Raw genomic sequence first — 12,541 nt, forward strand, 5'->3', positions numbered from 1 at the left:
AAACGGCAGGCACCAGCTGACGGGCTGCAAGCAGCGAGCCGTGCAGTGACTTGCTGCAGTGCTGCTAGCCTGCAGAGTGAACAAAACACATATGCGTGTACCTATGAGAGAGATGGACCTATGAGACAGAGAGGGCGTGCTGGTTCCAGAGTGAATCAGGAGAGTCCCAATTAAACACCTGTGTTCCACCTGCAGGTTCCATCCAACCTGTAATTTCAGGGAAGGTGTAGGTACTTCCTTCTTGGTGGAGGGATACCAGCTAGTTCCTGTCTCATTTCCTTTTCTTTAATGACCACCTTTGGTTAAATTTGTTGTTTCTTTGTTCTGATACAAGCAGTCTTTGAATTTGGAATATTATGATGGTAGGTATCTCAATACCCAAAACACGCTTCCCTGTCTGTAGTGCCCCCTCCGTGTCACGTGTCCTGCTCCGTGCCTTCGCCATGTGTTCCGTGTTTAGACGTCAGCCCAGATCTCCGTTCCATCACGTGCATGCTCACCAGTCGCTGTGTCTCCTCCCCCTTCCCCTGATGCCTTAGGAGAGATCGGTGAAGCGCCCCGTGTTGAGCCAGCGTTCCACGGAGAGGGGCCCCCAGAGTCTTTCCCCAGGGAGCCCCCCCCCCGTCCACGGGCTGCCCTCTGCCTTCTGAGTGAGGCTGGGGGGACCTTGGGTGGATGACCCGCAGAGAGAGAACCCCACCCCACCCCAACCCCCGACCCCCGCCACCGCCCCTCCCCTGGGATGGCGGTGATCACGGAGGTGACACACATGCTTTCCGCACAGTCCCTGGGGTCCTCTCTGTGCGACAGAAAAGAGTTTCACGACGCACTTGACAGAGGGCATTAGGTGTCTCCTCAGGGCGGGCCTGGAAGATGGGAACTCTGCCAGCCCCACCTCGACAGTGAATTTGTGTCAGGCTCTTCTGTGGCTGAGCAGGAGGGCAGGTAGCTGCGGGATCCTGCTCTGACCGCGCGCCCCGGGGAAGGCTGAGCTAATGGCAGGGCTGCTCCCAAGAGAGGGTTTCTCAGGCCCTGTAGAAACGTGCGGCTGACACCATCCAGCGCACCTTGCAGTGTGGTTGGTTGCCTGGTTTGTGTATTTTATTTGCGGGGGGGATCGGTGAGTGGTGGTTTATGAATCCCTCTTTCTGCTTTGGAAGCAGTTAGCTGCGAGTTAGACTTGGCGCTTGTCGGGGAGCAGGAGTTGCCATGACTAACATTGACCAGACTAGTCCCTTCTCAGACCCAGGCGCACCTTGCTGAAAACTGGAGGGTGGCTTTTTCTGCAGAAACTAGAATTCTCATGACGTTTTTACGCAACAAAAACAACTGCAAACCTTCATGGCTGCCTCATAAACGTGGCTTTCTAGAGTGCAGCTTGGAGGGGCTGGCGCGGCAGTAGCGCCACGGTGCATGCGGGGCGGTCCTTCCTTCCTCTTTCCCGCCTCAGCGCCCTTAGAACTTCCCCGGTGACCATTTTTCCTCCGTTGGGAATATTGTTTCATACCCTGAAAGCTTCAGCAGATGCATTTCTGCTCCTTTAAGTAAGTGTAAGTCCCAAACAGGACCAGGAAACACTCTTAAGTTCCTTTCAGAATGAATCTGTAAGAAGCTAAAAATGGATTTTTCAGGGGCCACCCCCTGATGGGAGAAGGAGCCTAGGTGGGGGAGAGTCAGAGAATGGGTTTTGTCCCTTTTTCCATCAGTTTTTTCCTCTTGACTGTGCCAGGATCTGGCTTGATGCTAAATCAACAAGACAAAATGTGCTTTAAAAAAAAAAAGTTGCAAAACGAGGCATTCTCTGGCCCATCGGAAATATGTGTGTTCCAGCTGCCGCCTGCTCTGCCACCTCTTAGAAGGAGCAGTCACCCTGTCATTCATAGTTTTTGTGTCCTGTGTTCAGATGCCCCCACTCATCCCCCTGACCTGGAAACTTCCACCGCGATGAGGGCAGGAGGGGGGAGGGGAGCACCCGAAAAGCTCCTAGCCAATCAGGGCTCCTGGCTCCATGCACAGGGTTTCTAATTTTATTTGACATTTGAGGACATTTTAACAAGATTCTGTTTTGAGCCCACCAAGTTGCTTTTCCCATCTTTTCCCTCTGCCCTAATATAGCATGGAATGCTGCTGGATGTTCCTTTATTCCTGTCCCCTTGTCCCTGTCCCCTCTTCCTCTCTTTGTCCCTTTCCTCATTCCTCTCTCTCATTTGTCCCTTTTGCTTTCTCAGTTTTGCTTATGCTCCCCCACCCCACCACCACCCCACCCCACCACCACCCGTTTCTTCTCCCATTTTTAAAATGCATGGACTTCTTAGTTTTTTGAGCATGTTTTGATCTGCAGGCTAAGGTGGTTTAAAACTCTTGAGAGGCTTATCTATTTCTCTTGGTTTTCTGGGATGGGAGCAGAACCCACAGTTTATTTCAGTCTATCCCAGGGGAGAAAAGGAACCTTGTCAAATTGAAGGTGGAGGGGGCAGCCCTCGCTTTCCTTGAGGTCCTTCCGACCCGGAGCGGGGACAGGTGGACCCTGAGGCCACCGGCCCAAGGGGGCTCGGCCTCCGGGAGGCAGGAAAGACCAAGCATGTGCTCCCCGCCCCCACCTCCTCCCTCCTGCCATCTTGCCGAGCACACACCCCACGCACCGAGGGGCATCCTCAGACAGCTCGGGGGCACATACTCAGGGAGGCACTCATTCCATCCCCTTCCTTTCAGAGGCCAGTGACATCTGACAGTGGTTGCCTTCAGCCAGGCAGCATCTTAGTTGCTTTCCCGTGACGGGAAGCCAGCCGGTGCTTACACACTTGTTTTTAGACGGAGTGTTACCAGCCACGGTTCTGACTATAGTTCTCCTTAGATCAGCACATTCCCTGTGTCTGCATTATTTTTACAGCATGAGTGCAGGTGATCCCCAGGACCACCTTTCCCACCAAACATTATCCCATCAGCCTGGAATGGATCATAGGAGGAGGTTTTCGGTCACACGCTCAATTTCTTGAATTGATTTCCCCGACTTGGATGATAAGCAAGAGAGGCTCTGAAATTCTCATTCCTCTTTCTTACATAAACAGGAAATGGAGAGGGGAGATTCTGACTTTGGTACAGGGCAAAATTAGTCTTTCTGGTTTAAACACGAATCCTGACGACTCCCCTTCTGCAAGGTCCATGCTGCGATTCCCTGGCACGTCTTCTTTGTCGTCACCTCCTTGTGACACGCTGCACCCTCCATTCACTGGCCCTGGCATATGGACCAGGGCAGGACGCCCCTCCATCCCACCCTCACCGTCTCTCCTTCTAGCCTTCTCCCTATGGGGTGGGGGAGGGGAAGGCCCCAAATCCTTAAAAAAAATAAAAAAATAAAAAGTTTGAATCATAATTTAATCCACAACCTGCAGGCCATACAACCAGTTATTCTTGTTCCTTTGGATCATTTTCTGTTTTTCTTATTCTCCCCCCTCCTCCACCTTTGTTTATCCTCTTCTACCTGTTTTTTTTTTTTTTTTGGTGGTTTTTCTGTTTTGTTTGTTTTTTGTTTTTATTTTTTGTTTTCGTTTTGTTTTTGAGTTTATTTAGTTCTTTTTTCGTTCTTCCCACCCCCACCCCCACCCCTCTCTCACCTGATTCTGACCTCTCTTGATTTGGTGTGGTTCTTAACAGACAAGCCCGAAAGCTCTCTGGGCGCCTGCAGCCTCTGGTGGTGGAGGTGGAGGAGTTGGTGGTGTTGGTGGTGGTGGTGGTGGTGGTGGTGGTGGTGGTGGTGGTGGTGGTGGTGGGTTCACACCTGTAAGCCTCCTGCTAGCGCTGCCTTCAGCTCCGTGGGCTCAGCAGTCAGCATTTTGAGAGTTTCATATTGATACGAGGCACCTGGGGAGGGAGCTCTGTCTTTTCTCTTTTATACACACATACACACAAATGCACACCGCTGGGGGGGTGGGGCGGGAATGGAGGGAACGGAGGGGGGGTGTTATGGTGGGGACGTGAAGAGGTGTCTAAGCCGCAAGAGACACCAAGCTTTGGAGTTCATCCTAGTTTGGATATAGGCCCTTGCTGGCAGATGGGTGCCACGGCCTGCAGGTGGCCCCCTTGAGCCTGCTCGTTTATATGGGGGGGGGGCGGGGGCTGGATTTAGCTGGGGGCGGGGGAAGCAGGTAGGTAGGGATCCTGTAGTCCCTGGACATACCTCGTTTGCAGAGCAGGCGTAGCTCAGGGAGCGTGACACCCCAGTGTGACTGTAACAGTCCCCTGGCCACTAGGCGTGTCTCCGTGGGTTCCCTCAGGTGACGGCATCTTTGGCTCTGAGCGGTAGATAACTCTCTGCCTTGGCGTCTTTGCCCTTTATTCACAGATAACTCTCTCCCCCTGTTTCTAGGAGAAAAAAAAAGTGCGTTCGCTACATACAAGGTGAAGGCAGCTGCCTCAGTCCACCCTCTTCAGATGGAAGCTTACTAGACTCGCCTCCTTCCTCCCCCCACCTGCTAGGCTCCCCTCCCCAAGACGCCAAGTCACAGACTGAGCAGACCCAGCCTCTGTCGCTGTCCCTGAAGCCCGACCCCCTGGCCCACCTGTCCATGATGCCTCCGCCGCCCGCCCTCCTGCTGGCCGAGGCCGCCCACGGCAAGGCCCCCGCCCTCTGTGCCAACGGGGCCCTGGACCTGCCTCCCGCCGCCCTGCAGGCCCCCCTCCTCCCCTCCTCATCTCTGGCACAGCCGTCGACATCTTCCTTACATTCCCACAACTCTCTGGCCGGGACCCAGCCCCAGCCGCTCTCCCTGGTCACCAAGTCTTTAGAATAGCTTTACCCTCCTCCGACCCGGTTGCTTTCGTGGAGTGTTTCGTTTGGCTTTTCTTTATTTCCCTCCCTCCTGCAACCCCTGCCCCCAGCGCACCCCCCCCCCCCCGCGCTTCTGGAAGGTTTTGTTTGGTCCTTTTTTCAGTTTGTGCCACGTGGCTACATTAGTTAATGTTTATCGAGTTCATTGGTCAATATTTGACCCATTCTTATTTCAATTTCTCCTTTTAAATATGTAGATTGAGAGAAGAACCTCATGATTCTACCAAAATTTTTATCAACAGCTGTTTAAAGTCTTTGTAGCGTTGAAAAAATATATATATATACATAACTGTTATGTAGTTCGGATAGCTTAGTTTTAAAAGACTGATTAAAAAACAAAAAGGAAAAAAAAAAAAGAAGCAATTTTGAAGCAGCCCTCCAAAAGGAGTTGGTTCTGTATTATTTGTATTAAATACGAGCTTGCGAACCAATCATTTTACATCTGGTTTTTAAACCATAAGGGCACGACGAATGCAGTGCCATATACTTTTTTTTTTTTTCTGTGTGAAACAACTTTTATTGTGATGTTACTTGTTATTGTTTAAATGTACAGAAACAAAGGGTTAAAATGTGTTAATATACCTTGTTCCATGGTGTTGTTCTTTTGGGGGGAGGGGGATGCTACTCAACAATTAATGGAATCACAACGCTGTTGGACCAGTAGTATTTATTGCTTTAGAGATTGCTCGTCGAACTTGTACGTTGTCCCTTTTAAAATATGTTTTCCTTTTTCTTGAAACTGTATAAAGTTTTTTTTTCCCCTTAGCATATGCCTCTTATATATAACAACTCATTTGTACAAGGTTTTTAAGTTTATATATAAAATGTGTATATATATATTTTTTGTTTCCCTTTTGGATTTTTTTTTTTTTTTGCCGTATGAAACCCAGATGCCGCCAAATGGACATTAATAGTTGCATTAAAGGATCAGTAGCATTAACAAACATTGCTTTAAAAGCCATTCTGTAAAACAAGACTTGAAAATTAGTGAGGGGAATTTTAGCGACGCTGTATGAGCAGCAGTGGGAACGGTCAGTCCCGTTACCCCTGTGGACCCACAGTCGAATGCCCTGCACCCTTAGGACATGGACTGACTGTGTGCAAAACTTTATGTGCCAAAATTCTCAGTGACTTTAGCTTTCTCCCTCTTTTTGATGCTGTAATTTTCGTTCATCATGTTTTGCTGTGATGTTACATAGGTAGATTTGTATGTAGTTTTTAATGTCACCTATAACAAGATGTGTTTGGTAGCAGATTTTCCAGAAAGCATTTTAAATGAAGAGGTATAAACCCTTAAGGGCCAAAATTCTGTATATTAGATTACTCTTCAAGGAAAAACCAGCTGCTGCTTTTATGTACCTGTATGACATACAAGTAGGTAGCAGACTTTAAAAATAAAAAAAACCTAGGCATGTTGATGTTACAAAATGCTGTATAAAGCTGAAACCTGTTCATTCAGTGCCATTGTAGTTGACATGAAGCGATTGTAAAACTGTCTCCGATTTTTCTCTGGTTTATTAAAATGCTAACTATAACATTTTTTGTGAATACTTTGAATGTTTCCTAACAGTTGTGATGTTACTGTTCCGTTTTATGCTCTTATTCCAATTTCATTTTTAATGGTTTGGAAGCCATTTTTGTAATGAATAAATGTTCATGCTGTACAGTATCTGTAGCATGCCGTTCTGGATTAATAAAAGCAACTTAGTATGTGCAGATAAAGGCTGGTCCCTTGTTTCCGTAATTTGGGTTTTATCTCGGGGGAAACTGGATCTCCTTTCACCAAGAGAAATGTATTCCCAGGCTGGAGCTTGAGACCGTGTGGTGGGTACAGGTGGTAGGAGGTGACACGGATACCAGAAAGTGGCCTTGACTCTTGAAGGGTTGCTTTTTTTTTTTTTTTTTTTTTTTGGCCATGCCCATAGCATGCTCAAATTCCCAGGCCAGGGACTGAACCTGTGCCACCGCCTCAACCCCAGCTGCCGCAGTGACAGCGCCAGATCCCTACCCTGCTACGCCACAGGAGCACTCCTCCCTCTCATTCTTGATGCCTTTTTGGCCTCCTTGGTGCACCTGGTTTGTTGATTTCTGAAAGCAAATGTCGCTGTTCTGGCTCTGAGGCTGTCACTCCGCTACATCCTAGCCCTCTCACAGTATCAAGCAGAAAGGATTTAATTCTGGTTAATGAGACTTAGTTCACCAGGAGGGGATTTAAGAAACCACAGTGTTCACTGTTTGAAGGATCATTGGTGTGGAAGTTTCGTAATTTCTTTCTAAGAATTACATGCAGCGAGAGATGCCAGGGTGAGCAACTGTTAAGCAAGAAGACGTTTAGAAGGCGTTTCCTTTATAGGTTTGCATGGACCAGTCTTGCCATCCCTGAGACGCACGTTCTTTGGCTCTGCCCTGGCCAGGGTGCAGGTTCATCCCCACCCCCACAGAACGTCCTAAGGTTTCCACTGCATTCATTCCTGCCGCTGGCTAGGATGCATGGATGGAGGTATATACATGGTTTCACTTATCTGGACAACCTTCCCTTCAAAGGACGTGATTTCAATGGGCTCAGAAGCGGTCTGTGTTGCTGTCTTTGTTACCTAAGGTGACATGGTGTTGTCACCAAGGACTTTAAAGCCTTGGAAGCTCTGCTTTGCTCAAGCTGTTTTTTGTTCTGTACAATCCCGGTCTTTTTGTTTTCGTCTGCTTTGTATTCCTGGGGAGGAGTGATTCTGGTTGTCCTTCCCCATTTTATTTTGCACACTGGGGCCAGAGGGACCTGTGGATACACAAATAACAACATCTCTTCTTTGTGGCAGCATGCCAAGCCATGGGTGGGCATTTTCTCATTTCCTCATCAAGCTACCAACTGAGGTGGCTACTCTCCTCCTCTTCTACCCCTCTGCTTTATTTTCTAAAACTGGGTTTAGGAACTCAGAGCAGGTGTCTGGTCCAAGTCCCGCACAGCCTGTAGGGTGGTGGGGCTGGGATTTCAATTCAGTCCTGACTCTAAACCCATGCTCATCCTAACCCTGATACCAAGGTATATGCCTCCCTGCCTGATACAGATGGTCCTCCTCCCACAGGGAGTGACGGGACAGTCCTTCGGAGGGTTCTTGTTTGCCCCTCCCCCGCTTCCCACACTCTCTTTTCCCTAAAAGCATTGTTGCCCTTCCGTTTTTTAATTTTATTTATTTATTTATTTATTTATTTATTTGTCTTTTTGTTGTTGTTGTTGTTGCTATTTCTTGGGCCGCTCCCGCGGCATATGGAGGTTCCCAGGCTAGGGGTTGAATCGGAGCTGTAGCCACCGGCCTACGCCAGAGCCACAGCAACGCGGGATCCGAGCCGCGTCTGCAACCTGCACCACAGCTCACGGCAACGCCGGATCCTTAACCCACTGAGCAAGGGCAGGAACCGAACCCGCAACCTCATAGTTCCTAGTCGGATTCGTTAACCACTGCGCCGCGACGGGAACTCCAGCCCTTCCATTTTTAAACTTGCGATTTCCTTGTGCCTGGAAGTTTCTGCTCTGCTCCCGCAGCCTCCTTCCTCCTCACCTTCAGGTGTCCACACTGATGATACTGGTGCCATCTCCCTCCTGTATAGTCTTCTCCTTTCCTGATTTTTCCCTCCGATTAACGCTCTCACCCACCGTTGTGTCAATGGATGTGGCCGAGTGAGGCCACTAAGAGCACCACTCAGTCTGTGGATGTTTGTGGCTGGATAAATTCTTTTGTCTTTTTGTTGTTGTTGTTGTTGTTCTTGTTGTCGTTGCTATTTCTTGGGCCGCTTCCGCGGCATACGGAGGTTCCCAGGCTAGGGGTTGAATCGGAGCTGTAGCCACTGGCCTACGCCAGAGCCACAGCAACGCGGGATCCGAGCCGAGTCTGCAACCTACACCACAGCTCACGGCAACGCCGGATCGTTAACCCACTGAGCAAGGGCAGGGACCGAACCCGCAACCTCATGGTTCCTAGTTGGATTCGTTAACCACTGCGCTACGACGGGAACTCCTGTGGCTGGATAAATTCTTTGTCGTAGGGGACTGTCCTATGCATTGTAGGGTGTTAGCACTCCTGGCCTCTACCCACTAGATGCTAGAAACACTCTCCCCAGGAGTCATGACAACCAGGAAGGTTTCCAGACATGGCCAAATGCCCCCTAGGGGGCAAAATCCCACCCAGGTGAGACCCGCTGCTCTAGAGAGTGCCCTCAGGAGGACAGGATTGTGGCTTTGGAGTTCACTGTGGTGCACCAGAGTCCTGGCTCAGTGCCTGGCACGTAGAAGGTACTCCGTATATAGTTACTGGGGGAAGGAGCCAATGAGGTTGGCCAACTCAACACTTACTTATATTGTGGGGAGCAGAAGAATGGAAACTTTCCATAATGCTAAATTTTGTCCTCAGAACGTCCCAGGTCTCCGTTACTTCCTTAATCCTTTCTGCCATGCTGGAGTATAACTCACTGCCCTTGTTACAAAGGCGCAAAAAATCCAGGTGGGTGTGGGGGCTGTTTCTTTATCATCAGCCAGCCTGAGTACCGATCTCTTTTTAAAATTCAAAATACAGGAGTTCTCGTCGTGGCTCAGTGGTTAATGAATCCGACTAGGAACCATGAGGTTGTGGGTTCGATCTCTGGCTCAGTGGGTTAAAATCCGGCGTTGCCGTGAGCTGTGGTGTAGGTTATAGACACGGCTCAGATCCTCTTTGCTGTGGCTCTGGCGTAGGCTGGTGGCTACAGCTCCAATTCAACCCCTAGCCTGGGAACCTCCATATGCCGCGGGAGCGGCCCAAGAAATGGCAAAAAGACAAAAAAATAAAATTCAAAATACAGATCACCTAGCTATGTGCCTATTGTCCTACAACGTTTGAGCAATGCTTTGGGGCTCTTCTCTCTGCGCTAAGCCTGTCTCATTCTCTGCAGTCCAGGTTCCAGTCAAACCGCAGGCCAAACTTGTGCCCTTCAGCTCTTCTCTTGACATCGGTTTGGTTTCTTCCTACCTCAGCGTATTTGCCAACAGGCCATCTTCCTATTTCATCCATGAAGAGGATCCATGGATGTTTTTGTTACTAAGGGGCCCTGAGGCAACACGTAGGAGCCCCTATCATTCCTCACCTCTGTTGGGACCTGGCCCAGGAAGTTTGCACAGTAGGAGGGTGTGTTAGATCCGAGGCTGCTGTGACAACACCAACCTGGTGGCTCCAAACGATGGCCATCACAACCCTGGAGGCCGGAAGTCCAGAAGCCTGTGCGTCCTTTCTCCAGATGTTCTCTGGAGCCTCTTTCCAGCTGCCTGCAGTCCCGGGTGTTCCCTGTCTTCCAGCAGCATCCCTCGGCTCTCTGCCTCCATCCTCACGTGGCTGCCTCCTCTCTGTCTGAAACTGATTGTGTTCAGTCCCGCTGATGATCATGGATAAGCCACTTCTCTCTATATCCTTAACTTAATCACCGCTTCTGCCATATAAAATAACACTCACAGGTTCTAAGATGAGAATGTGGACATAAATTTTAGGGGGCTACCCATCAGCCCACGATGGAGGCATTTACCAATTTGGGGTCTGGGACTATTGCAGAGTCTTTTTTTTTTCTCTTTTTTTTCTTTTTAGGGCCACACATGTGGCATACATATAGAAGTCACCAGGCTAGGGGTTGAATCAGAGCTGCAACTTCAGGCCTATGCTGCCGCCACAGCAATATCAGCTCCGAGCCATGTCTGTGAACTACACTGCAGCTTGTGGCAAAGCTGGATCCTTAATCCACTGAGCAAGGCCAGGGATCAAACCTGCATCCTCACGACACTATGCCAGCTAGTAACCTGCTGAGCCACAACAGAAACTCTAATTGCAGAGTCTTCTAACAGAATCTTCCAGAATGGACAGTTTTTCCACGGTTGGGGGTAGTTTTGGACAAGCCCGAGTGGAAAATACTTATTGTAATAGAGATGGTTTTCCATTCCAGATGGTGAAAGTTTCACTTTTTATTCTGACGATGTGGGTGTATGTAGGATCAGATGCCTTTTTGTATGGGTTTTGAAGGGAGGAAGCACCTGGGAGCCATGGAATGAACCTGAGTTTGGAGAATCCCCAGCTGACTCCCTCCATGAGTGTCCTTGGGTAATTCCTTCATCTCTCTGAGCCTCTGTTCCTTCAGCTCACAAGTCGTGACAGTAGGTCATTTTGTCAATATGACAAGTGTCATTTTGACAGATTGTTGTGGGGGCTAGAATGCAGAGTGCCTGGAATAATAATCATAGTGTTTTTTATTATCACAAAGCAGCAGGCCAGTCATTATTTGTTTCCCTTATTTCTCTTTGGGATGCTGCTGGTTGGGATCTTTAAATTACAGAGATCTAGTTGTGGGAGACACAGCCTCTTTGTCGAGTCAAGGGACCCTGGGCCTGGGGCACCATGACTCACCCAGACATTCACCTCACCCAGAACTTGACCCCGTGATCATTTCTTCCACCTTCTGGGCAGCTCTGGCTGGCATGTTTTTGTGGTATGGAAATGTGTTTTTAATTAAAGTCCTTTGGAAAGAAACTAAGGAATAGTCTAGAAGTCTCATATGCCTCAAGGCAAGTGGCAGAACCCAGAGCCGCGATTCGCTCTTAAACAAGGCCGGAGCTATGATTCTCTAGAGGATTCCCACCTGGGATTGGCTTCTTCCTCTCCCATTGCAGATCTGGTCTGGTGCTGCCAGGCGTGTGGTCATGGTACCAGCCTGCATAAATCCTGAGGTAAGTCTGATGGGCAATACTGGTGAATTCTGGCTCTGCGGTGTGAGGTTTTTTTTTTGTTTTTTTTTTTTAAGCTGGTTTTTAATTAATTAATTAATTTATTTATTTATTTATTTTTAGGGCCACACCTGAGGCATATGGAGAGGTTCCCAGGCTAGGGGTCTAATCGGAGCTAGCGCCTCTGGCCTACGCCACAGCCACAGCAACGCCCGATCCAAGCCTCATCTGCAACGTACAGCAGAGCTCACGGCAACGCCGGATCCTTAACCCACTGAGCGAGGCCAGGGATCCTCATGGATACTAGTCAGATTCGTTTCCGCTGCGCCACGACAGGAACTCCTAAAGGTGGCATTTTTGTTGAGTGCACTTGATGGGAGCTGTGAGTAAGCACATTGATTCTTTGATTCATTCATTCATTCACTATTTCTTGAGCACCTGTTTGCACCAGGTACAGTTCCTGGCACTGGCACATAGGTTTGGGTGAAGTCAGCTTGGTCTCTGTTTTTCTCTCTGAGCTCAGCCCTGCGTCACCTTACAGGGCAGACTCTTTAAGGAAAAGGCCACCAACATTCCTGAGGCCTGGACGAGCCACTCACCTGGAAGGTGGTTTCATACGAGGATAATGAACAGCAGCTGTGCCAAAAACTCTACCGGTGGAGTTCCCTTGTGGCTCAGGGGGTTAAGGATCTGGTATTGTCACTGCAGTGGCTCTGGTTACTGCTTGGTGCAGGTTCAGTCCCTGCCTTGGAACTTCCACATGCCGCAAGTGCAGCCCCCTCCCCACCAAAAAACCCCTGCAACTTTACCCAGGTTTCCCATTTCATCCTCACAGGAATAGTCATTACTTTTATATTCATTTTACATGTGTAGAAAGTGAGGCTTAGCAAAGTTACGAGGCTTTCTCAAAGCCGCATATCTGGGAAGTAGTGAGCCTAGGATTTAAACCCAGGCAGCCCCACTCAGGAGCCTGCACAGCTAAA

The 12,541-nt window shown here is 49.1% G+C and overlaps 1 protein-coding gene and 1 long non-coding RNA gene across 51 annotated transcripts in view; one reads left to right on the forward strand and one right to left on the reverse strand.

The window, feature by feature from the left end:
* The window catches only part of TCF7L2 (transcription factor 7 like 2), a 203,666-nt gene extending 197,116 nt beyond the window's left edge, over positions 1-6,550 (forward strand). For all 50 annotated transcript variants that reach the window (XM_005657462.4, XM_005657463.4, XM_084994298.1 and 47 more), the window contains one exon: positions 4,367-6,550. In XM_005657462.4, the coding sequence (XP_005657519.1) occupies positions 4,367-4,790 (424 nt within the window). In that variant the 3' untranslated portion in view covers positions 4,791-6,550. The remainder of the gene's footprint in view (positions 1-4,366) is intronic.
* Positions 1,999-4,583, reverse strand: LOC102165730 (uncharacterized). Its single transcript, XR_014826234.1, has 3 exons — positions 4,178-4,583; positions 3,615-3,861; positions 1,999-3,335 (listed from the first exon to the last, which is right to left on the reverse strand). It is a non-coding gene; the product is annotated as an uncharacterized LOC102165730 (long non-coding RNA).
* Positions 6,551-12,541: the final 5,991 nt, after the last annotated feature.

This window comes from Sus scrofa, chromosome 14 (genome assembly GCF_054392235.1).
Source record: "Sus scrofa isolate SSC_HxYL_T2T_F1_AM1 chromosome 14, Sscrofa_HxYL_maternal_Yorkshire_Landrace_v2.0, whole genome shotgun sequence".
In the NCBI taxonomy this organism is placed as follows: Eukaryota; Metazoa; Chordata; class Mammalia; order Artiodactyla; family Suidae; genus Sus; species Sus scrofa.